A 24,729-nucleotide genomic window follows, 5' to 3' on the forward strand; every position below is an offset into this window, starting at 1 on the left:
ATATGGCCATTCGAAAAATGCTGTTATATAGCATAAGACGATTCATAGTCATATTCCAAAAATTTTATAATATTAGAATGTATTAAATAATGTTAATACGTGCGTAAGTTAACTTCTAAGTGAGGAAAGAAAATTTGCGCACTATTGAGCGACATTGCGCAAATTACTTTCTATTTTTTTATACTATACAATTTAGTAAGTAATCAAAATTTATCAACATTACATAAATATTAATTATAAAAAATATCATAATATTCAATGTTAGTAAATAAAGCGTTTTATATGATAATTCGAAAAATACTATATAAAACATCCCCTAGCATAAGGCGTTTTATGGTTGATTGAAAATGCTATCATACAGCATATGTAAGACGCTTTATAAAGTTCCGGGGATATAGGTATCTCTAGGTCCAACATATTTAAGTTGTAGCCCTAGACGTATCCAAATTTGAAGTGTACATTATACTCAGTACTCAAGATGAGTAGCGATCTAGTGCTCAAGTCTGGATGAGTCGCCATCTAGTACTCAAGATGAGTCCATACCCAGAACTCAAGATGAGTACCTACCCAGAACTCAAGATGAATAGCTACCCAGGACTCAAGATAAGTATTTACTTAGTACTTGAGATAGGTATTGTATTCTCGGGGAATCATGGATGATGTGACGAACAAAACTGCGGACACCCAAGTAGTAAAGGAAGAGATTTATATGAACATCCGAAAAGTGTTATAGTATATCAGATTGTTTTTTGGTTTGAATCTTTAAGTGAGCGAGCGAAATTTACGCAAAATTGCGCCAATGGCTTTTCATTTCTATAGAGTAAGCAACTTTAGTAAGGATTCAAATCTATGAACATTACGCAAATGACTGTTTCCCATCGCATGCACACGACGCCACTACTGATCAAGTTACTCGGACCATTGATGAGTATGTACTTAATAGCGATGGGATTCCGATCAGTCGACAGAAAATGGCCGATCACAACCACCTACAGGCCTGCTCCCAGCACGGGTAAGCAGGCCGACCAATGTTTCATTCCGTTGTGCAGCCGTGCCTCCCCTAGACAACCTGTTGATTCGTGATTGAGACTGGCGTCTTAGAGTCTCTTCCTTGTCTCTGCGATGATGCCCGATGGTGATTTAACAACTCCAGTGGAGAAGCCCTTCGATTTGACAATGCCCCTATGGTACTTCCATTCGAGGCTCTTTATAACCGTCCACCAAAAGTCACGGAGGGTGACTTAGCGCTTCATGATGAAGACTTCAAAGTCTTTGTGGACACCATTTGGTGATTCTTGCTACGGGACCCGTGTCTAGTAGGTGGACGCCGTGAACCCGCACAGCCTTTCGAAGCGTCAGCCTGGACACAGTTATATTAAATCGTTTACATCGAGGTTGAACATAGTGGGTGAATGGAATTTGCGAACACTACCATTACGCAAATTCCTGTTTCTCATAGTGTTTTATATAATCATTCGAACAATATTACTGTCATGAACTGAAGTCATTGAAGATGAGGCCTAAGGCCGGGAGGATTATATGCCTGTGTTCCTGTTCGCGGCGCGCCTGCTCCCTTTTGTTGTCCTCGTATCTTCTTCTTATTCTTCCTTCTCTCTTATTTCCCCAGCCTCAGGTAGTATATCGTTCAAATGTTAAGTGGAATCCTTCCCTGCGTGGACTGAACTGCCTGAGTTGTAAATTTGTCAGCAAAATAACCATGACTCGGATTTGAATGTCACTCCAAACAATAAATACCAAGAAGCTGTTCAATTAGAAAATCCGTGTCCCTTCCCCCAACTTCCCCAATTCTCATCTGCTCGGAGCAGGCATGCATTCTTGCAAAAGAGTTGTCTCGGGATCTCTTCTGTGATGAGGAGTTTCCAATTAAGATTTGTACTATGTGGTAGGTGACTTAAAGCGGATCAGTAGTGCAAAAGACATCTAGTACTAATTAATCAGCATTTGAATACTTGTATAGGGATATTGATTATGTACTGTAAAATTTGATATGGAATGGAGGAGCTCTTCCAGCGGTTGAAGGCTTCACTCTCTTTTTGATTCATGTCAATCTTAAGTTGTTCATACAATGCTATTTTGGATATCAGGTAGAGACAAACCAGGCACCAGGCCCCATACATGCTTGCAGATTATTCATCGAAAAATCCGCCATCACTGTCATCCCCAACAGTAGTGTGCTGCACAGGTGCCACATCTTGCAAGCGATCTCTCTCGCGACCGTAGTAGTTCTTCTGGTCCCGTCTGCCGTTGGGTACAGAGTTTGCAGCAGCACGTCTTTCTCTCCTCGAGCCAAATTGAGCTTCGTTAAACTCCGGCTTCTTGTTTTTCTTTTCTTTGACCTCTTGCGTTGACTTCTCGGTGACGGGAAGGGGTTTGCCATCGAATCCAATGTTCAACTTGCCCTCGCGGAGACGGTCAATGGTGTTATCTGCCATACACTTCTCCACAACTGCCCAGAGAGGAGGTTTGGCTCCTGGTTCTTGTGTCTTTGAGTCTTTGGTGTCTACCTCCGACTCTGACTCTGCACCGGCTTCCTTGGAGGCCTTCTCCTGGGATTTGGGGTAGAGCGATAGGTATTTCTCGGTGAGGGGGTAGTAGATTGTGTAGTTCAGGCTGACTCTAGCCTCATGAATCTTTTTTTGAAGACGGGCCTTTTGTTTCGAGTCGGTCTCGGCGTCTTGCTCTTTTTCGCGGAGGAGAAGTTTGTTCAGATTCTTGCTGGCGGTTTTGCGATCTGACAGAAGAGACTGGTAAGCAAGCGAAAAATTAGATGGAAAGGAACTGGATTTCACATACCCAGGAATCGAACAAAGTGGTATTTTTTGATCAAGTGTGAGCGATCGCGCCGTGTTGTTTCGTCCGCCAGATCTTGTTCATATCCTGCCAGGGCTCGTTCCTGCACCACCCGAGCATCTGCGGGCAGCTTTCCCTTATTTAGGAGACGCTTAACATCCCGAATGCGCCTCTTTAAGTCGTTGACTGATGTAAAATCCTTGTCCCGCGGGCTAGGGTTTCCTTTAGAGTTGCGAGTCTCGTCGTTCTTGGAGCCGCCAAACTGTGTTTCTTCATCACCACCGGCATTGCGATGTTGCTTTTTGCGAGGAACTAGGTCCTCTGAGCCATGGGGGCTCTTGCGCTTGGAAGATTCTCCACGGGGGCGCCGAGAGTCAGACATTGTTGATTATTGTTGTAAAGACTTGTTCTTTGCGAGAGAAAAAAAAAGTTACAACGCGATTCGGCGCAACCATCGGCCCGTGCACCCCAGATCGCCGCAGCCAATGAGCGCCCGTCCGATCGGACATGACGATTAGCTTCAACCTCCCCTCATTCTCCTCCACTTCTTCTCGGCGTTGACGCGAGGCCGCGGCCTCCACTTCAAAGAAGAAGCTTGCTAATTCCCCAGGCGGGCGCATAAACAGCATGGAGTCCGCCATTCGCTGGTCACCGAGCTCGACCGCCTCGGAGCAACGCTTCCTCTCCGTCGACGTCACAGGCAAAGCGTTTCGCCTATGCCGAATTACAGGGTTCCACGGCAGACATATACAGCATGAGGTCCTCTCTCACCTCAAAGATGTCCCTCTCTTCCGCGCCTTTGATTGGTCTACCTCCAACGAGAACCTAGTCGCCGTGGGTCAGTCATCAGGCGAAGCTACGATACTACGACTTGACGCCGATCCGAAGGAATCTCTTTCCTTTCCTGTTCGAAACCAACGATATTGCAACGCAGTGGCATTCAGTACACACGGACTTGTGGCTTCGGGTCTGGATCGTGTGCGCAATGACTTTTGCTTGAATATCTGGGACGTCAACCAACGACTTAGTCCTTCCGGCACTACAAAGGGATTTCACGAGCCGTTACGAAAGCTGGCCAGTTCCGAGCCTATTACCAGTATAAAGTTCTTTCGAGATCAACCGGATACCCTGGTTACGGGAGTGAAGGGTCAATTTGTTCGGATCTATGACCTAAGAGGTTTGTCATGCCTGAGCGCCGCAACACTGCGTACCCTTACTAATGTATCTTTTAGAGGGCCCCGGAAACCCGTCATTACAATTTCCAACTCGATGTGTCCATAATTTGGCGATTGACTGGCTTGACGAGAACTACATCGCTTCATGTGCAGCATCCAATGAAAGTACCGTCTGCGTCTGGGATCGACGTGTCGGAACTCGTTTAACATCGCCCTTTGTGACATCTTCTGCGATAAATACCGAAGCTAGTCAGACTTCGGCTGTTCTTCAACTCAAAAATGTCTTTGATCCTAAAAGTTCTATTTGGAGTTTGAGGTTTTCCAAAACAAACCAGGGATCTTTGGGCGCATTGTCTAGCACTGGCCATCTGAAAACCTTTGATATAGCCAAAGATCACTTATCGGAAGAGTATCGCTCTTCGATCGATGAAACACTGGGTCAGGGATCTTTCAGAAATTACCCGGAACCGATCCATACCAAGCACATCAGAGACGTCGCTACACCGTTTGACCATCCCATCCGTGGTTATGGAGAAAAGGATCGGGTCGTGGCCTTTGACTTCTTAAACTTGAGTGTTTCTTCACAACCCAGTGCTATTGCGATTGATGGCAATGGGATTCCGCAAATCATTACTGGGCGACCACCATGTCCCCCTGTGGCTCTATCGTCGCAAGGGACATTATCCTGTGGCATTTCATCCATTGATTCTGACCTCAGATCGATCCGCCCTCTGTCTGAACAAATTTCTCCAATTTCTGAGCTTGTCGGAAACATCAAGTCACGCGTACTTTCTACTGGTTCGAAAGGGTACAGAATCGACGATCGCAAGTCGTTTGGTTCCGAAGCAGTGGTAACAGCCGATCCGGTTCCAAGCAGGGAAACTCGGGAGCGGGCTTTATCACTTGGTACATTTGGAACTTTACTGACTGCAAAGGAGGCGTTGACTCTTTCTACACTTGGCCGGTTCCGGTGTAAAGAGGGCTATCTCTTCGATGAAGCGAGGAATCGAGAAATCGTATCAGATGATGCTGCTCTGCAAGACCTTTGGGCCTGGATTGAAAGTAAGCTATGCAATATTTTACGAAAATGACCCCCAATTCTAACCTGTCTATTTTCATAAGGAGCTCGGTCAGATTCCTCAGGAATGGCTATGGTCACAAATGGGTTGGATTTGAATTATCTTGGTGTGAGCAGTGTATGGCATAATGATCTGGGTTTGTATTTTTTTTTCTTCTCTATTTTACATTCGTTAACCAACTGCTTAGGTCACGGGTTCGAAAAACGTCGTGTCGGATCCAAGGCCGACGATGCAAGCCTTGCAGCTGAAGCAATCGTTCAGTTAGCAGAACAATTAAGTTTGCCCGAGTCAAAAGGCTGCGAGACTGGACATCCCGAGCATCGTCGACTCTGTCTTCGCCTCTGCGGTGCGGCTCAGTCCTACCGAGAACTGGAGGACTTAGTTAAGGCCCTCTCTGCAGCGGGTCAGCATACAAAAGCAGCTGCAATGGCTGTCTTCCAGGCCGAACCAAAACTAGCATACCTGGCACTTCGAGGCAATGAGCCCAAACAAGCTCATAAGTTGCTAGCTATGGCCATTGCTGGATCTGCGAAAGGAGACAACAGTGCCGACTGGGAAGAAACATGCGCTGAGATCTCGAAAGAACTCACTGACCCATATGCACGCGCGATCCTTGCTCTCGTGAGTAAAGGCGACTGGCATGCAGTCATCAATGAGACCACGCTTCCATTACAATATCGCGTTGAGGTTGCCCTGCGCTGGCTTCCGGATGATGAGCTGAGCGAATACCTGAAAGATGTGACCACCGAAGCAATACAACAGGGTGACGTTGAGGGTGTGGTGCTTACTGGACTAGGCCATCTGGCCATGGGTCTTTTCCAGTCGTACATCGACAAGTTCAACGATATCCAGACCCCTGTACTTGCCATGAGTCACACCGTACCACGGATCATCAGCAATAGCACATACATCGCAAAGTTTGAAGCTTGGCGCGAAACATATCGTCGACAGATGAATTCCTGGAAACTCCAACTTGAAAGAGCCCGCTTTGATGTTGGCTCTCGTCAGTTCGCCGTCACTGTCGACGGGCAAAAACTCATTCCACCCCCACCACAACAGGTGAGCCTGACATGCAACTACTGCACCCAACCCCTCACACAACATGATTCATCGTCCCAAATATCTCCATCCACTGCAATGGAAACCGTTCACCCAACCGTGGGAAACCCTCTCGGATCTGCTAGTATGTCTGGGACCGTCTGCCCCCGTTGTGGTCGTCATATGCCTCGCTGTGGTGTTTGTACACTGTGGCTTGGCTCGCCGGATCCATTGTCCCGCTCAGGTATTGCTGCTGATGCAGAACCGAACTTGCAAAAAGCTACAGAGGCGGAAGTCATGCGGCGATTTGTTGTATTCTGTATTCATTGCAACCACGGCTTCCATGCAAACCATGCACGCGACTGGTTCATGCGGCACAAGGTGTGTCCGGTAGCGGAGTGTAGTTGCATCTGCGATCGATGATTGTTCCGAAGATAATCCCCCCCCCCTTGTTTTGTGATGTTTGAAGGATATACCCATTGGTTCAGTTAATATTGTAGGGTGAGCTTCCCAAGTTTTATGAAGTTTGTTAGTATCATATAAAAATTACTGTATGCTCTCGAATAGTCAGTTGCAAAAACATTTCAAAGATTAATTACGCCGCTTCTCCTATAGTCTGTTAGAATGCCACGGTATACTGTAGCCAATCAATCAAATTTCACTTTTAGACTGTTTAAGCTTGAGCGTTGCAACCTAAACAGATGAGTCATTGTGAGTCATTTCTGTGTAGCAAATATTGCCCACATGTACATGAGACTCCGATCCACTGCGGCTCTGAAATTTGCCCCGCACTAACATTTTAAAGCTCCGCAGATTTCGACAAGCTCCCCGCACCGCAACGAGGCTCTCGCGTTTGCATCTTCCACCCAGGAACCCAGACAAGATATCATGGCGAGAGAAAAGGATAAGAAAAACAGAGGTCAGGACCGAGGAGGAGGTCAAGGTCAGTCTCGCGACGTGCAGATCTCCAAGGCACTGAGTCTTCTCCTGCGACATGCCGCAGAGAAAGAAGGACTCAAAATGAATGCGCAGGGCTACGCCAATGTGGCTGATGTGGTATGAACCCCTTGACCTTGACTGAAAAATTTATCTATATTCAATACTTGTTCCTTACGTGACTTAATTCCCACAGCTACAATGGCGGAAACTGAAATCCATCAAATGCACCTTCGATGAGATCAAACATGCCGTCGATTCATCTGATAAGAAACGTTTTGCCCTTCTTCACATCCCATCCTCCCAACCCACCGAATCAACGACAAAAGCCACTACCATCCCAGAGTCGGACTCCGCCGAAGATAGCGCGTCCGTTGACAACACAGCCGTGCTGGAAGCACCCGTCACAAGCGAACAACAAAGCGATGCAACACAGCAAGCGCTTGCTGCCACAGATTCTAAGCCAGCCAACTACCTGATTCGCGCATCCCAAGGTCATAGTATCAAAAGCGTGGACGCGGCCTCATTCCTTGAGCCCCTTTCGCTGGATGACGAATCCAAGCTTCCGGAGACAGTGGTCCACGGAACTTTCCATGGCGCATGGCCACTTATTCTGCAATCGGGTGGACTACGTTGTATGAACCGGAACCATGTCCACTTTGCCACGGGCCCGTCACTTGAGTCGGCACTGGCGGCCCAACAAGAGAGCCAGGAGTCCAAGCAGGGGCCCGGAGATAAAAAGGTCATTTCGGGAATGCGCTGGGATGCGCAGGTCTTAATCTACATTGATATTCGGAAAGCACTTCAGGCCGGTTGCCCGTTCTGGCGCAGTGAGAATGGGGTAATTCTGAGCGAGGGCTTGCCGGTTTCCGAGGCTGGAGATGGTGCAGCGGGGGCTGCGGAGAGGGTAGTCCCGGTTGAGTTCTTTGACGTTGTCATTGAGCGGAAGGCGCAAATGGGCAAGATTTGGGAAAAGGGGCAGGTGTTGCAAGAGTTGCCTGCCAAATTGACGAGTAAAGGAACTCCTAAGAATAGACGATGATTTGGTACTGAAGTCATTGGCTGGTTTATTGTTGCCGCGCACCATCTCTCTTAGCGTGTTGAAGAGGACTAATACAAGAATAAAGTTAGATTTTCTAGCTGAAGCACATGTATCCATAGATGAAAACGAGGTCTGACAATTCAGGCAAATTGGCCATCAGAAATAATTGCTTCACAACTTCACAAGTATTGGATTTGATGGTCAGCTATTGGCCATATCCGAACATGCGGGGGAATCGGAAGCGGACTCTGCAGGGAACTCGGCACGATCCGAACGAAGCAGCAAAGAACATCCGACGCCGCCCCGACCTCAACTTCCGATCTATGACCCAATCAGGCCCCCCGTGCCGCCAATTTGCGGGGTCGTCCTCGAATGAGCTTCGACTTGTTGGTCAAGAAGTCAAGTTCCATCTGGGGCACCCGGAATTAGGTCCAAAGATCCGCACTTTGCCGTTCCCAGAGTCTACCAATTCCCGTCGGATCTTGTGACGATTAAATACTTGAGATCAGCAGCTGTCACATCGCTCTTTCCTTTACTTTAAAAAGACAAGACCTTGTTACACAACAAACCTAGGTCGTAACTTTACTTTTATTTTAACCTTGTTCTTAACACCCTTGGGCCTTGACTACGACGTACCTACACGGAAGCTTAACCCATCTTCAATTCACAATGGCCGAACACCGATTTGACCCCAATTTCACCGACAATGTCATCAACTCCATGGGCCCCAAGACCTCTCCGCGCATGCGCCAGCTCATGAGCGGATTAATCCGACACGTGCATGACTTTGTACGCGAGAATGAGCTGACTGTGGACGAGTGGATGGCCGGTGTGAAGTTGATCAACTGGGCCGGACAGATGAGCGACGATAAGCGCAATGAGGGGCAACTAGTTTGCGACGTGATCGGACTTGAATCGTAAGTTGCATGAAAAAAGACAAAAAAAAGCAAAAGCAAAAACAGCCAAAGGCGCGCTTAACGCGTATTTACTTTTGAAATACATTCACATGATACTAACGCGATCGTATCAGGCTCGTTGATGAGATTACTTTTACTCTGGCGGATGAAGCCAAGGACGCACCTACCGCGACTGCTATTCTTGGCCCGTTCTTCCGTGCGGATACCCCGTACCGCGCGAACGGCGACAATATCGCTGTCACTATGCCCCACGACGGCGAGACAGCATTCATGCACGGCCGCATTTTGGATTTCGCTACCCACAAGCCGCTTGCTGGTGCCGATGTCGAGGTCTGGCAGGCGTCCACAAACGGATTGTATGAGCAACAAGATCCTGAACAGGTTGAGTTCAACCTGCGTGGCAAGTTCAAGACTGATGCCGATGGGCGCTATTTCTTCTACTGCTTGAGGCCCACACCTTACCCTGTCCCGGGTGATGGTAAGTCATGCTTTTGTTATTTTGTTATTTTGGTAGTATTGGAATATTTGAAGCTCATATACTTTCATTAGGCCCCGCTGGAAAGCTCTTGGAGCTTATGGATCGCCACCCCTTCCGCCCTGCTCACATTCACATCATGGTATGTCTGATTCGCACCAAATTGAGAAGACTTGGACTAATCGTTTCCCCTCCCAGGCTACCTACCAGGGCTACCGTCCTCTTGTTACACAGATCTTTGATAGCAAGGGCAAGTATCTGGACAACGACTCAGTCTTTGCTGTCAAGGACTCCTTGGTTGTAGACTTTGTTCCTCGGGACGGCGATTCTCGTGCTGCAACTGAACTCCAGTACGACGTTAAGCTTGCGCCTGATGTCTAATTCAGCTAAATGGCGGGAGAGACGGCGCATGAGGAAAATGGTTGAATTTGCATACAATATCTCTTTAGTTGCCATTGTTTTTATTCTGTTACAATAGCGTTTCTGGCACATATTTGAAGAAAAAGATCTATTCACAATATTGATACCTTTTTTATGACCAACGCGGAATCCTGTGAACGCCCAGGCGAGGATTGATGCAGTGAATTCCAAAGTTACAACCTATCCTCGGCTGTAAATCTATACTTCAAATGTTCCAAAAGCTGCTTCCAAGGTTGATGGCGAAATATTTGAACCACTATTTTGGCCATTGGTATCCATGGCATATATATGATATCTACCAGAAAGCTAGCAATACAACTCAAACAACAATACCATCGGCAAACTGGGAGATGAGAGAGCCAACCTCATCGGCTGCTTCAATACAATGCCAGTGTCCCACTCCCTTCAGGACCTCAAGCGACTTGGTCTTACTCGAAACATGCTGGAAAATATGCTCACATCCCTCCATGGATGCCGACTTGTCCTCCTCGCCCGCAATAAGCAAGAACGGTGCCTGCACAGCAGCGTAATCTGCCGGCTTAGCGGCAGATATAGCTCGACAAAGTGCCGCGTAGCCCTTGGGATCCTGTCCAAGCACCAGCTCCCGGATAAAAGCTGTTTGGAGTGGGGTGCTGCGGGATCCGACGGCTGCAAAGGGGATAGAATTGGCCATGGGCTCCATGCCACCTAAGTCATACATAGTCAGCCTTCCATTCATATATCACCATACCAATTTGATCCAGTCTATAGACCTAACAAGGTCGAGGGAAAAGGCAAAAAAAGGAATACATACTTTCCAAAACAGTGTCTGATCTCTTACTCATAACTGATACCAGCATCTCAGACGGATGCACCGGACCAATCGCCACAACACCAAGCACCCGATCCGGGTACCGTGATCCTATTTCAGTGACTGCCAAGCCGCCCATGGAATGACCGATCACAACGGCCTTGGGGATTTTGAGCTCGTCTAGCACGGCGACGGCATCGGCTGCGATGCCCGTGATAGAAACCGCGTCATTAGTGTACGTGGAGCGGCCGGATCCGTATGTGTCAATGGTGATGCAGCGGTGCTTTGATGTCAGATGCGGGATCACGGGGTAGTAGTAGTTTTGTGAGGATCCCAGGCCGTGAATGAAGAGGAAAGTGAGCCCAGTTGGGGTTGGTGGTCCGTCGGGATGGGAGTCGGAATAGTGAAGACTGTGGGTGTTGGCTTGGACGAACGGCATTGTGATGAGGTATGCGTTGTGGAAATTCCAATGTTGGAGGGTGAGGAGAGGAGGAGAGGGTAGTTAGTAGGTTCTTAGATTAGATCTATAAACCAGCTCTGGAGTGTTGGAGTAGGCTGTTAACTAAGCGTATCGGGCCGACGTTATGTTTTTATGGTGGGGCATCTTCCATGAATCCTTATGCTTCTTCGGACTCTTCCGACTCCCGACCCGTTTGACTTGGCTAACCGCGTCTGTAGAGTTGAGAATGTGTGCATATATATCAGCATGGATCTCTTCCGACGGGACAATTAAGGTTTTTAAGGTTTGTTTGCTTCCAAATTCCAAGACTTTCAATTGCTCAAATGGGGATTCATAAATTCGTATAAGGTACTAGTAGTACCTAAAAAGGTTACTTGTATAGTTGTGGATTACATAAAGTCAAAATCTTAAGTCAGTCATTTGAACAAGGCACTCATTTTCCGGCGAGCGCTACTAGTCGACCTGCCGCTTCATTTAGTGTCTCCCCAATGGATTCAAAGCGACTTGCGTTGGAAATTGAAAATCCGGGATCTTCAAAGACTCCAAGCACCATTGACACAAGCTCTTTCAATTCGGTCAAGTGACGCAAATCTCTCTGCAGCGTATACGATGCCGTCTCGTAGGCCGAAAACCGGGTTGCGGTACCAGTTTCTACTTCCGACGCAACGAGGGCGGCTGTTTGAGCATAAATAGTGGCCACATCAAGCTCCACATCCGACTTGACAATGATATCCAATAGATCATTTAGAAGCCTCGCCAATGAGGGCACATGTTCATCTTGAAGCCTGTTCTTGGCATCGAGTAAGTGGCGTGCCTTCTTAGGCGTGAGAACCTCCGGTTCATCCAGATGAGTAAGTTTACCATCCAAAAGCTGGAAATTTCTCCGATGAACATTCTCCATCTCAGCGGCTTTTTGACCGAGCTCAACGGTGGCCATGTAAAGTTCTTCTGCTTGCGGAGAATCGAATTGTGGTTTTTCCAATGTACCAATTCGATATGTTTCCAGTTTGCTGCGGGTTGCGGGGTTCGTCAAATGACCGACGGCCTTTAGGCTATCCGTAATGTCTTGACCACTACACAATGCAATCACAGTATCGCCTCCTGGATGTTTCTGCATGAATGTGCTTGCATCGTAAACACTTCCCTGGGCTGAAAACCAATAACCGGTTTCTTCCGAGTTATGTTTGATGAGCTGGGACACAAACAATTTGTCTAAGCTTGGTTCATTTTCCGGGTTATGTTCATCAGTGTCGAGACACTTGCGTTCCAGACGGGCGCTTTCTAATGCTTGATCGGCCTCTTGCCAAGGCTCGGCTTTGCGCTTCCGACCCAGCCCATTGATGGTTGTGCTTCGGCCAATCCTGAACGAGACGGCGAGAAAACCAAATACCTTTCGTCTGTGGAATCCTAGTAGACCGTCGTTGCCGCTATATGAGGATGTAAAAGTCTTCCAGAGGTCGACTAATTCTGCATCCTTTGAGGCGTCCACGTACTCCGTGACGGACACTTCCTTGATTGCCTTGAGAAACTGACGCCAATGAACAGGATAGGTGGATCGAACAATTTGCGCTTCTTTGCCGATACCCGTGCTGTATTGAAACCGTCCAGTGAATTCATCCATCATGTGGAAGAAGGGATGAGCTGTGCCTGCCGCTCCGACCGCACCGTTCACCCAAGGAATTCCCAAATTCGCAACGGTGAGCGTCCATAAGACGGGATCAATGTGAGACTTGTGGGCTCGGTTTGCATTGAGCTTATAGAGGATCTTGGTGACATCTTTCAAGTGCGAATGAAGATTTCTTATAGCGTCTTTGAGTGCAGAGGAATCATGAGCCAGGACGCATCGTTGCGCCTCTATAATTTGATGAAGAACGGGGATGGTTTTGGCGTTGATTTCAACCATTATACCAATGAACATGCGCTCTTCCTTATTGCCGACCGTCGGAACAAGCAATTGTAAATTTTCAATGGTCACATCGCTGTGTAACGAGCTAGTAGACGTGAAATTTGACACAACCCCATCAACGTAAGTGAGAGAAGGGGCGGATCGCCCAAGGCGCTCACAGACAATGGTCCATGGGATCTCAAGGGCTTGTGGAAGAATGTCGCTATGTTGGTCGTATTTTAATGTAAGAGGCTCGCTTCCTTCCATGCGAACAAACGCGTGAGCAGTCATCCCTAAGATGGTAGCTGCACGTTGGAGATAGATTTCGGGCAAGGCATCGGCGGATGCATCAAGGAGGGGAATCTTGGTCACAGTCTCTCGCAGAGTCTGTGTTTGAACCAGGCGTGGTAGATCGACAGCAAGTTGATCCCATGCTGCATGAGAAGATGGGAATGATTTCATTGTGCGAAGAGGAGAGAATGCTGCTTCTTTAGATAAGAAGCCAGCATTTTCGTGTCCATTTTCTCGATTTGTTCTCTCCGCTTCCTCAATCACTTTCTCGCAGGGTGGTGAAATAGGTGGTTTCTGGAAAAACAAAAACAAAAATGTGAGCACACGAATTTTCATTTCAAAATGTCTAATGCGTGTATAGACGTACCCTTTTCGTCGCTAATTTTAGGCAAATGAAAAGGAAATAGATTCCAAGGACTATATTCACGCCATTTGATGACAAGAAAGTATTTGGAGAGTCTATTGATATTGTACTAGAGTTACCATGCAGTAGACCGGGCAATGCGCTGACGGGATACATGGTCCATGAGTTGTTCGACAGCGACATGTTGAGAATGTCGAAGATCTAGTGAGGAAGACCTAGTGAGTTCGCTAAGAACAACAACACCCAGGATTAATACTTCGAGTAAGCCAAGAAGCAGTATACTTGTATTTTCTTCATTTTATGTATGAAGATTGGCACATGTGCATAGATAGGGTCTGTACTCCACATGGGCACGGTCCGCACGGAAGGCGCTAATTCCCGATGAAATTCTTCTGTCCGAGGCAAGTGGGGGCCTTGTTCAAATATTCAATGTTGCAACGAGTTCTAATAATATCATTGATAGGACACAGACTTCGTATGGCATTCTGATCTAAAAATGCCAAGTTTTGGGGGCTATTTGAAGACAACGTGGCTTGAAAGCTGATCGTAGATCCGGACTTACCCCCAAGAACCTTGCTTTGAATGCTTGTTGCTGATCTCGACTTTCTTGGAAGGCTTGGTTTTGCTGATCTCAACTTGCATAAACGCTCGTTTTGGCCCCCAAGAGGTTCTGTATCTCGTATATACGGCGTATTGTATACCGCTGCCAACTAATAAACACGCTTCCGCCATAGTTTGGGGGCCATCAGGCCCTCTTCAATCTTACTTTGGCCCCCAACTCAGAACTCGTTTTGACGCCTACAATCTCGCTAGTAGGTGGGGGCTGCAGCACTCGGTGGCTAGTTGAACAAATTCTGCAGATATTACTGGTGAAGATTGGACATCTGCAGGAGATACATCCACCCTGTTAACACGCAAGAAGTCGAAGGATCGGTAAGTTAACACCAACTTGGAACATGCAGTAAGAGGCTTGATGTTGTATGATGTGGCTGGTACGGGCACTAGTATGCCGTACTTGATTTCCAAATGGCGTGACGCGTCTCTTTATTTTCTATCTTTGATTCTTCGAATGTTGGTATTGAATTACTATCGATCGTTACCCAATGACATCCTTCAAGCTTGACTGATGTCAAAGTGGGGGCAGAAACATTGATGCTTTCAGTACCCACAATCCTTCAAGCCGTTCTCATGCTGACAAAAAATAACTATGCACTAGCCAAGTGGATCCCGCGGGCAGGGTAATGGATATTGTTTGAATCCTTGCCCGTGCGTGAGGGGTCTAAAGTTCTGTCAGTCATCTTGGTTCTTTTGCTCCGGTTAGCTTTTCCCTCCAAAAATCTATCCACCCAATTCACCTGTTGGAAGACAGACATCATTTTCAAGGATTTGGCGTCGCCGAGGAAGCAGAACAAAGGCAGACATGAATCCTATTGCCCTCATTATACAACCGTCTGCTTTACGACCTCAGGTCTTTGTGGGGGTAGCGACTGGTTTATGCACACTCACTGCCAGCATCATTGCACTGCGACTTTGGACTAATTATAACCACCTTCGAAAGTTTCAAATTGATGATTGTAGGTACAAATACCCAGGTTTCAACGAGAGCTTCGATTGCTAATGAGACTAACCTCGCAGATTTAATCGTCCTCGCGCTTCTGTTTCTGATCTGGAATGTGATCACGTTCTCATTGCTTATGTATGGTAAGATACGCACCGATCGGACATGACATGTGAGCCTACACAACAGGAACTGATCAGATTCTGAATAGTCTTGAATTCGAATCCCGACGATGTAACGATCACACACTTGACAAGGGTATGGCGGCGATGGCTTCTTCTCCTGCACGACAATCACCAAGAGATGATCATGAGCTAATGTTTGTTGCTTGCAGCTTGTCGCGATCGGAATTGCCTCAGGCAACTGTGCAATTTACAGCGCGAAGTTGCCTTTACTTTTCATGCTGAAGCGCACTTTCGGAATCAAGAAATGGTTGCGCTGGTCGTGCCTCACTCTAATTATATTTGGAACCCTGGGTGGTGTGATCACGTTGTTATATGCCGGCATATCATGCAGCCCCGATCTTCACAAGCCGACGACACCATTCTTATTCTCATGTGTAGCCGCACTCACAGACGCAACCATTGCCCGTGGCTCTATTTCACTCGCGGTTGATGTTGTCACATTTGTCCTTCCGATTCCCATCATTGTCAATCTGAAAATGCCGCTTCGTCGAAAGATTGGATTGGGCTTTGCCTTTGCTACAGGTCTTCTGTAAGTCTCTTCGAGAAAATCTGATGATTTCCATGGGCACGCTTACTGACCACGATAATTAATAGTGCGATCGCATCAAGCGCGCTGGGCCTGTACTTCCAAACTGCGCAGTCCACCGAGTCATCTACCAACTTTGCTAATGCTTTGCTCTTCACGTAAGTCTACCAACTGCCAATCTCCGCAGAGCCTCTCACTGACAACCCTTTAACTAGTGTGATTGAGAGCGCCGTTGTTGTAATGGTTAGCTGCACACCTGCGGTTCATTTATTCTGGACCAAGCATGCAGGCCCTCTGCGCAGCCGTCTTGGATTACTAGCGTCATCACACAAATCAAGGCTTTCGGAGTCACAATCTCACTTGGAAGAAACGGCCACTGCAAATTCAGGCCGAATTCGTGTCCTTACACACCAATACGTTGAGTTAGGGGACCGCGCGGATATGGGAAGGCCACAGTACGAGGCTAAAGCGTTAGGTGCAGCGGAATATGTTTAACATACATACCATATTCCCGTATATGTCTTTTAATTATGTATCTTCCTAACATTTGAACATTGAAGAGAATTTTTATGAATTATTTGAAACAATCAAGTGCTTGCAATTGAGTATTCAAGTTACATGCAATTTGGAACATGGCCAGATGGCCCGCACGTGCATTGCGCAGAAGATGATTTCAGCTATTTTAAGATGCTTGGAGATCTTCCTACTTTCTACCGCCGATCAATAATTTTTACTTTGATTACGTGCAGTCTATGCATGTGTACTGCGTACATACTTGGGTAAAAGCGCCACTTATCGAACAAGAATGTGATCAACCTTGGAAAGAGGCAACCTGGTACCAAGCAGCGGAATAAGCACTTGAGTGTTAATAAGTGGGGTTGTTGCACTTGCAGCCCAACCACAGACACCTGATTTTCAGCGGCGTCCACCTAATTAGCCCGATTTCCCCACAGGAGTACATCTACTTATCACGAAACGGCCCCCAAACACGAGACCCTCACCCTTTTCTTTCAACATTTGAATACTCTTTCTCCTTCCCCTCCATCTGAACTCAAGGTATTGACCTGCCTCCATCAACCACATCTGCCTGTTTCTCCTTCATTTACAACCATCATGCATTCGGCTGTTGTCTTAGCCGTAGCTGGGCTGTTAGTCGGCATATATGTTACTTCGCGACGAAAATCAACTTCGTCTCTGCCTCTGCCTCCAGGGCCTAAGCCCCTTCCAATAATTGGCAACGTCCACCAAGCTCCCAAGTCACACGGCTGGAAAACCTATCGCGAATGGAGCGAAGAATACGGGCCCATCGTTCACCTGAACATGCTCGGCCAGCCCGTCATTATTTTGTCCAATTCTGAAGTCGCCCACGACCTTCTAGCAAAACAGGGTGCCATTTTCTCGGATCGGCCTCGTCTTTTTGTAAGAATAATTGATTTCGACCTGACAAGCGGCTTGAGCTAATATGATGCGCTACAGCTGGCGACGGAGTTGGCCTTGAAGGGGCTCAATATCCTCATGATGAATTACACTGAGCAATTCCGACAACATCAGAAGCTACAGGTTTCTGTACTGAATGCAACACCGGCAGCCGCCTATCTTCCGTTCCAGACTTTAGAATCACAGCAATTGATGCATGATCTTCTGGAACATGCGGGCGGCGCTGGTACTGACGTTCAAGGTCATTTCCAGCGCGCAATCGCAAGCATCATTCATACATTGCTCTATGGATTCCGCGTCAAAGATCCCCAAGACCCCGTGCTTCGCACCGTCGTGACACTCAATGATGAGTTCTCTGAATTTATCCAAGTTGGCGCGCATATCGTTGATCAGTTCCCCGTGCTGAACAACCTACCTGGGTTCTTGGCGCCGTGGCAGGCGAAGGCTGAGAATCACTACAACACCAAGTATGATCTGCGGGATAAGAACTTTAACCGCGGTATAAACTCGGAATCCTGGAATATCTCAAAGCAACTGAAGAAGACCGTCGAGAAGAACAACCTTGATATGCCATTGGATGAGCTGGCATTTGAGCTTGGTACTATGATCGACGCCGCTTTGGATGGCACCACAGACAGCTTGATCTGGTTCGTGGTGGCTTGTATTACACAGGACAACGATTTCATCACCAAAGCACGGGTTGAGCTGGACGCTGTTGTTGGGCGCGACCGACTCCCAACCTCAGATGACAAGCCCAACCTGCCTTACATTGACGCAATTGTTGAAGAGATATTCCGCTGGCGACCTGCCGGCCCCGAGGGTGTTCCCCACTTGAATAAAGAGGAGGCTACCTATAATGGATACACTATCCCCAAAGGGTCTGTGATTATACCCAACGTTTGGACAATCTACAGAGAAGAAAAAATATTCGGCCCGAACCCCGATGATTTCATTCCCGATCGCTGGCTCGAAGAGGATGGCAAGACACTCAAATCCCTACCCTCTGCTGTCTTTGGTTATGGCAGGCGAACTTGCCCAGGGCGGTATGTTGCCCGCAATGTGATTTGGATCGTCGTTGCCCAGATGTTATGGTCATTTGATGTCAAGGCTGGTCTGTCCGAAGAGACGGGCGAGCCTACCGTCGTTGATCCCATTGCATGCACCTATGGCCTGGTTATGCGGGCCCTGCCTTTCAAGGCTTCGTTTAACCCTCGTGGGCCTTGGGTGCGTGAAGTTATCACCAGAGATGGTGACACCTACAGCAAGGACCATGTGTCCATGCTCAACCAAATTGGGGCAGAGTTCTCCAAGCTATAGACAACGCGCTTCTAAAGTTCAGTTTATTTTTATTCATAGGATACGCAAATCTTTCAGGGCTGAAACACCTTCGCTAAGAACGAGAAAGCAACTAGAAATTGATTTAATTACCTACAGTAAATACAGCAAAAGTCCAAATGTTGATAATTAGTGTTACCACAATGCAACATTAGAAATAAATGACACGCTAATAGCCCACTAAGCGCACCAAGCCTAGGCCACAACTAGGTCTCACTGTAAGCGAAATTGGTAGCAAATGATGTATGAAAGCTAACAACAATCTCAAACCTTCCAAGGTTACGGAGTTAAAACGCCCTGCACATGATGACATAACAGTTGATAGACACCAAGGGGGCCAAACACTCAAGTGCTAATGTAGGGGAAAAGGGATCCGAATGCCAAAATTGAAGTTAGCACCTTCCTCTCTGAGCCTATGGTGCTCCATACTTGGTACACGTGTTCAAAAGTTGTGAATTTTTTTCTTATCAAATCGTAGACTAGTATATGCATTTGCAAATTAATCAATTCTTCACTAATACCACTAGTGTGAGCGATTTGAGCAATTGAGCAGAAAGAAATAGCAAGTCCGGAGTGTTCACTTGTTCGTCACAAAACTGCTCCCTTGCAGAGTGGATTAAAGTAAGCACTAAGGGTTCTGGGGACTAATAGGGACTAATAGTCCAACGAAGCGGCAAATTAGCCCCACCGACAGCCACTGATAATGGGGCCAAATACAGGGATCTTGGAAGAAGGTTCCAAGGTGAATGAAGTATGTGGCGGGGTTCTTCAGCCAATTCAGGCCATCCATGAAGATTCTTGGATATCGAGTCGATCAAATCAAGGGCAATTGCCAGCCCGTGTTGTCTACTATGTATTGTTAGTGACTGACATGTCTCAAATCAAGCCCCGCAATTCCGCCCTATCCAAATTTATGTTCGTATCACATCAGAAGTGGGGACTGATAGCAATGACATGATTCAAGCCATCATTTCCTCAAGTTCCAACATTTGACAAGGAATTCCATTGGTTACCTTATCGGCGGTAAAATAAGTGGTGGCTGATGAGTTTTGAACAATGAAGTTGTTGACTTCGGCCGATTAGAAAGCTTAGCGTGGAGCTGCATACCAACACTTGAAGTAATGCCTGGGGCCAAAAAATAACTATACAGAACGCCACTTCAGCCTGTATACGATGAGTTGCTTACTATGTGCGTCCATACGAACGCTCAGTGTGCCTACTTCTTGAAAGGGGTTTAAATCTTAGGCGTGCAGGTACGCCCAATGCCAGAGCTTTTTAGGTGTAGAAGTCACTTGTAAGCCTTCGACTTGTAGAAGCTTGGATTTAATTCGTCTGGCAGTCTACGTAACATTCAAGACCACGGACTATCTTTTCTTTCATTACTAGTCCAATTGATGAAGAATGGTAATGTTTACCAGGCCAATGAAAAGCTTAGGCTAGCGAGGAGTGCGCGTATTCTATTTACCTCTTGCCTTGTTTTAATTGATGTATTCTTAGAAATTTCTCCGACTTGCATATTCTATGCTAAGAACCTGTCCCGCTCGATGATCCCTTGAGGCCCATGACTGGGGGCTATTTCTCAGGTATCGATGCTTCATAAAGTCTGCTGAGTACGCGGCATTTCTCTCATATCCATCAATTCCAATTCTCTTCTTCATACTAGTACCTACTACTACTATTGGGCATCTCCTGTTTGCACTACCATCCCTCCATCTCTTCATACCATATCAACCAAAGCGGAACTTTTTTTATTCTCTTGAAGTCTTACTGAGTTCTCACGCCATTCTAACGTTCCACCCGAATTCCACCACCCTTGCACATCATATACACTGGCACCGAGTGTCATAAAAGTGAATATTACCGAGACCCCTGGTTCACGAAAAAGATCATGGCCGTCATAAGACAGATGATGCCAGACGCCTGGTCATTCCCCAAGATTCATCAATTCATTTACCCTTATGGCCGCACAAAGCCCGCCAAGCCTACCATTCCGGTCACACCTTCTTTACCTATAACTTCCACAAGCAACCCAATAGAGGGGACCTACATGAGCGAGGCTACTCGGCAAATCATAAGTCTGTCTCATGCAGTTGGACAAGATGAGGTCACACGAGAGAAGCTTCTCCACGCCTTGAAGTTCTCAGGCGGAGAATGGTGCAAAGATGCCATTCCTCAGAAGCTGGACCGCTCCGCCTGGGTCTCCGACGTCAGCAACGACCACTCACCTTATGAGTACTCATTAGCTCTGTGTCAGAAGACCGGAGCATCTGAGCTGCGTTTCCTGATCGAGGCCCAGCCCGAAGAAAACAGTCTATCCGCCCTCCAAGAGTCAACATCACGCTTGACCAACGACATCGCAACAGAATACGGCCCTGCAAAGGTCTCACTCGACCGCTTGAACCTCATCCAGGACCTCTTCGTCCCCTCAGATCCTTCAAGTATGCTGGCCACATGGCACAGCTTCGCTACATCAAAGACCCTAGAAAAGTGGAAGATGTACCTGAACCCACTAGCCTCGGGGAGGAAAAACACCTTCAACGTGACCCGACAAGCCTTGGAGCGCTTGGGGCTCGCCGAATCATGGAAGCTATTGGAAAACATGATGACCGGCGATGACTACCCTATCTACTTCGCGCTAGGCTTGTCGCCGAACCCGGAAGATGCCGAGGTCAAGGTTTACGTTGCGCACCCCGGCGCATCTGCGGCGGAAATCGCGCAAAAGCACGTCCAGATGGAACCCAATTCCGATGTCGATGCGATCATGCAGTTTTATTCTACAATGGGCGGCGGCACGCTTGGGCCGTACCGTGGAAAGCCCGGTCTATCTTGTTTCCACTTCAAGAACAAGGATCCGTCGAGGCCTGCGGCCCGTACCGTTTTATACCCGATGGACAACTATGCTAAAAGTGATGCCGAAGCACAAGAACGTATTGAGAGGTACATGGATGCCATTTCTGCGCCCCAGCTTTACCGTGAGAGATATCGAAATGCTATCAACACTGTGAAGCGCCGGCCGTTGGAGGCTGGTCGTGGTATTCATAGCTGGGTGAGCATGAAAGAGAAGCTGGATGGCAAGCGATCCAATACATTTTATCTCTCGGCTGAGCTCTATGGGTGTCTTTTATAAAGACATGTTGAATGATGGCTGCTGAAAGCCCGTTTTCTGGCTTTGAAGTTCGCTCGAGGCGAGCAATGAAACACGATTTACTGGGACTGTGATTTATCTATGTTTATTTTTCATTTTACGAAGTTTTTTTATTCTTCTGGCTTTCGTTTACAGCATACAATCAACCAGCTGGCAAAGGGCGCAAGGTGTATTTAATCCATGAGCGAGGCATGTCAGAAGGCAGGCCATGATTTACAAGAATCGTACATACATCAATTGAGAATTCTCCGTTTTAAAGAATACAATACCCTTTTTCTTACAGCCCAATTCTGTCTACATCTCAAGGCTATTTCAGCCTTTTGAGGGCTTGTTTGAAGGTCCATATGGATGTCTAACACACCATGCATGTTGCGCCCGGATAAAATTTTCCGAAAAAGACGAAATCACCTCAGATCTTTAGATATGAGGTATTGATGACATCCAATCTATCGAGATATAGGAACCCGCGGGCAATTCTCGGAGGGAAATGAACATCAAGATCAAATTCCCCCAACGTGTGATTGAGTACAGCCAGAACCAGACAACCCACATAGCCATAATTGGACCTGTTATGATATCAACTGCTTCTAAAAAGGCAGTCTTGCCCTTTTTTCGGTAAATCCGATAGAAGAGCCAAATATGTGCCAGATAGATTGGCCAGATCCAACAGAAGGCCGAAAGAGAGAAAACCCGCCAACAAACTTGTTCGGCCTTGGTTGGGAACTCCGAATTCCACCTAGTCGAATGTTTAGGCAAAGTCAAAAGGAAGTGAGAGTGAGGTACTATGTGACGACTTACGCAGCAACATGTATGCCGCAGAACAATAGAGCGATAAACATATAGAAATGTGTCAGGCTGATGTAGCTCATGATCCTCAATCGCTCTACTGGATTTCTGGCTTTTCTGGTGGATTTCTGGGTCTCAATTTCCTGGCTCGCTGAATGAACCGTTCCCTCATCTTGGTTGCCACTGCTTGGCGGTGGATCTTCGTCTGCCAAATCTTCTTTTTGATCCTCGTAGGATTTTTTGGAGATGGTATACAACTTCTTTCGTCTTTCGGGCGTGAATGGCATGCAAACTATCCTTACCGCTATTCCTGGCCATTTAAGTGGGTTCGTGGAAGCCGAATGCGGCTCCTCCACACTCGGTTTCGGTAATCGCACCCACGAGCCATGGCCCTCCTCCAATGTCTTTCTTATAAGTGGTGGCATGTCTGTGCCATCCTTATCATATGGCAGGAACACAATGATAGGTGTCGTCATGTCTCTCGGCTTGTGCCACCATGTGCAATATGTTACGGCAGCACAGGCAACGTAGGCCACGGTCGAGTATTCCAGTGGGGATATTGGTAGGTCATAAGCTCGTCTTGCCACTATGTTGGTCGTTACCCAAAGACTTTGCAGCAAGGTGAATGCCTTTCCAAAGGAATCGGCCTTTGCTCGGTCTTTGATGTCGCGAGATCTCACGTGCCCCGGCTGCAATATGCCGGCTTCAATGAGTGGAACAACATTGTTCGTTTGAACTGGATACGTCCAACGATCCTTCGTCTGCAATAGAACTCCATTCATGGCTAAACAATAGCCGTGGGCAACAGACCAGCGCGGTGTTGTTGAAACGACTTTATCTTCAGTTGAAACATCGTCGTCATGTGTCGAAGGTCTTTCTTTTGGGGCCGAGGCTTCCTCTTCTCCTGTTGAAGCATCATTTTCTTGGATTGTAGTATCTTTATCCGGTGAAGCTTCTTCTGCACTAGGATCCTCTCCCTCTCCCTCGCGAGTCTTTATAGAGGAAGGTTTAGACTTCATCGACTCAATGGATAGCTTGCAAAAGGCAGCATTGCAGCGCGCCACTATAGCCCTCGCATGACAAAACTCCTCAGCCGCCATCCCAGCCATCAGCTCCGGGGCAAGGACGGCGCCGATAAATCCCATTATTTTCCAAAGTATCAGATTGCTTTCGGATTCGTCTCGTTTTGGGACAGACGGGTGTAGCGCGGTCCAAGTACAAGCAAGGATTGTGGACAGACAGGTCCAGAGAATATCCCAACTGGAGCGCGAATCACCGTCAACTTGCCATCCCTCTAGGGCTGTCGAGTTAGACTCGGCGAATGAGGGCGCTGCGAAGCAGACAAGGATAATTAGTGCAATCATGCCGGCGTCACCCGAGCGGGCACTGGGGAGTCTGTTTGCATGGTGAGAGAAGAGATTAAGAGCGGAAAGATGGTTCGGATCGTAAAAGTTTTGGTGGGGCAGCCCCCAAAAAGATGCCCCTATTTCGCCCAGTCAGCTTCAGGTAGCGTAGACCAATATAACCTAGCGCTGACAGACGTTTCAATTTAGGGTTGGCAAACGCATGCAGTCATCAGAATCATTTGTTTCGCAGTGTAGATTTTCCTTGAATTTGAAAGGAACTTGCAGAATCATGGATGTGAACTGGTGCGGCCCAGATGTTTATTATTAGACTGCAACGATGTCCATGGTCTTGAGTCTTGACTTGTTCACGAATCACGGAAAGTGGGGCTTTTCAGGGTTGGGCGTTTAAACTTTCAAGGTACCCGCCCAAGTTCCAATTTTTGTGTCCATGGACCTGCTCAGGAAAAAGAGGACCTGCAATTCTCCTTGTGGTAGTGGTAGACTGGTGGCAAGTGAATCGTGATCAATTTTCACTACGTAAATACGCCAGGTGTTATGGACGTAATGGACGTAATGGTCGTATTGAACGTAATTTAATCAAAGCGCGCATTTCTCACCTTTTGGGCGAGCCGCAAAAGTGTCAACAATCACATGGTTTCAGGTTTAACCGTTTAATTACGCTGAAAACAGGTACTAAACCGTCAAGATAAATAACTACTAGTAAACAC

The 24,729-nt window shown here is 47.2% G+C and overlaps 11 protein-coding genes across 11 annotated transcripts; 7 read left to right on the plus strand and 4 right to left on the minus strand.

The window, feature by feature from the left end:
• Window positions 1-2,147: 2,147 nt before the first annotated feature.
• On the minus strand, window positions 2,148-3,193 carry N7466_000831 (Efg1 domain-containing protein; the record flags this gene model as incomplete). The annotated part of the gene is made up of 2 exons (XM_057160229.1): window positions 2,148-2,752; window positions 2,815-3,193. 2 exons carry the CDS (start codon window positions 3,191-3,193, stop codon window positions 2,148-2,150), a joined length of 984 nt encoding a protein of 327 aa, XP_057026477.1.
• Window positions 3,194-3,438: 245 nt separating this feature from the next.
• On the plus strand, window positions 3,439-6,526 carry N7466_000832 (uncharacterized protein; the record flags this gene model as incomplete). Its single annotated transcript, XM_057160230.1, has 4 exons — window positions 3,439-3,988; window positions 4,044-5,048; window positions 5,109-5,201; window positions 5,253-6,526. 4 exons carry the CDS (start codon window positions 3,439-3,441, stop codon window positions 6,524-6,526), a joined length of 2,922 nt encoding a protein of 973 aa, XP_057026478.1.
• A 465-nt stretch (window positions 6,527-6,991) lies between these two features.
• Window positions 6,992-8,081, plus strand: N7466_000833 (tRNA 2'-phosphotransferase; the record flags this gene model as incomplete). Its single annotated transcript, XM_057160231.1, has 2 exons — window positions 6,992-7,159; window positions 7,236-8,081. 2 exons carry the CDS (start codon window positions 6,992-6,994, stop codon window positions 8,079-8,081), a joined length of 1,014 nt encoding a protein of 337 aa, XP_057026479.1.
• Window positions 8,082-8,305: 224 nt separating this feature from the next.
• On the plus strand, window positions 8,306-8,569 carry N7466_000834 (uncharacterized protein; the record flags this gene model as incomplete). Its single annotated transcript, XM_057160232.1, has 1 exon — window positions 8,306-8,569. The coding sequence occupies one exon, from the start codon at window positions 8,306-8,308 to the stop codon at window positions 8,567-8,569; it is 264 nt and encodes an 87-aa protein (XP_057026480.1).
• Window positions 8,570-8,750: 181 nt separating this feature from the next.
• Window positions 8,751-9,854, plus strand: N7466_000835 (intradiol ring-cleavage dioxygenase; the record flags this gene model as incomplete). The annotated part of the gene is made up of 4 exons (XM_057160233.1): window positions 8,751-8,998; window positions 9,112-9,476; window positions 9,548-9,615; window positions 9,672-9,854. 4 exons carry the CDS (start codon window positions 8,751-8,753, stop codon window positions 9,852-9,854), a joined length of 864 nt encoding a protein of 287 aa, XP_057026481.1.
• Window positions 9,855-10,212: 358 nt separating this feature from the next.
• Window positions 10,213-11,122, minus strand: N7466_000836 (alpha/beta fold hydrolase; the record flags this gene model as incomplete). Its single annotated transcript, XM_057160234.1, has 2 exons — window positions 10,213-10,580; window positions 10,687-11,122. The coding sequence occupies 2 exons, from the start codon at window positions 11,120-11,122 to the stop codon at window positions 10,213-10,215; spliced, it is 804 nt and encodes a 267-aa protein (XP_057026482.1).
• Window positions 11,123-11,576: 454 nt separating this feature from the next.
• Window positions 11,577-13,866, minus strand: N7466_000837 (uncharacterized protein; the record flags this gene model as incomplete). The annotated part of the gene is made up of 2 exons (XM_057160235.1): window positions 11,577-13,613; window positions 13,687-13,866. The coding sequence occupies 2 exons, from the start codon at window positions 13,864-13,866 to the stop codon at window positions 11,577-11,579; spliced, it is 2,217 nt and encodes a 738-aa protein (XP_057026483.1).
• Window positions 13,867-15,103: 1,237 nt separating this feature from the next.
• N7466_000838 (uncharacterized protein) lies at window positions 15,104-16,447 on the plus strand (the record flags this gene model as incomplete). Its single annotated transcript, XM_057160236.1, has 6 exons — window positions 15,104-15,257; window positions 15,319-15,384; window positions 15,453-15,499; window positions 15,576-15,955; window positions 16,021-16,110; window positions 16,168-16,447. 6 exons carry the CDS (start codon window positions 15,104-15,106, stop codon window positions 16,445-16,447), a joined length of 1,017 nt encoding a protein of 338 aa, XP_057026484.1.
• Window positions 16,448-17,065: 618 nt separating this feature from the next.
• Window positions 17,066-18,706, plus strand: N7466_000839 (cytochrome P450; the record flags this gene model as incomplete). Its single annotated transcript, XM_057160237.1, has 2 exons — window positions 17,066-17,371; window positions 17,429-18,706. The coding sequence occupies 2 exons, from the start codon at window positions 17,066-17,068 to the stop codon at window positions 18,704-18,706; spliced, it is 1,584 nt and encodes a 527-aa protein (XP_057026485.1).
• A 1,906-nt stretch (window positions 18,707-20,612) lies between these two features.
• Window positions 20,613-21,851, plus strand: N7466_000840 (Aromatic prenyltransferase DMATS type; the record flags this gene model as incomplete). The annotated part of the gene is made up of 1 exon (XM_057160238.1): window positions 20,613-21,851. The coding sequence occupies one exon, from the start codon at window positions 20,613-20,615 to the stop codon at window positions 21,849-21,851; it is 1,239 nt and encodes a 412-aa protein (XP_057026486.1).
• An 812-nt stretch (window positions 21,852-22,663) lies between these two features.
• N7466_000841 (uncharacterized protein) lies at window positions 22,664-24,019 on the minus strand (the record flags this gene model as incomplete). The annotated part of the gene is made up of 1 exon (XM_057160239.1): window positions 22,664-24,019. The coding sequence occupies one exon, from the start codon at window positions 24,017-24,019 to the stop codon at window positions 22,664-22,666; it is 1,356 nt and encodes a 451-aa protein (XP_057026487.1).
• Between the last annotated feature and the right edge of the window lie 710 nt (window positions 24,020-24,729).

The sequence above is a fragment of the Penicillium verhagenii genome (assembly GCF_028828195.1).
Source record: "Penicillium verhagenii strain IBT 33310 chromosome Unknown utg000002l_segment0_segment0, whole genome shotgun sequence".
Taxonomy (NCBI): Eukaryota; Fungi; Ascomycota; class Eurotiomycetes; order Eurotiales; family Aspergillaceae; genus Penicillium; species Penicillium verhagenii.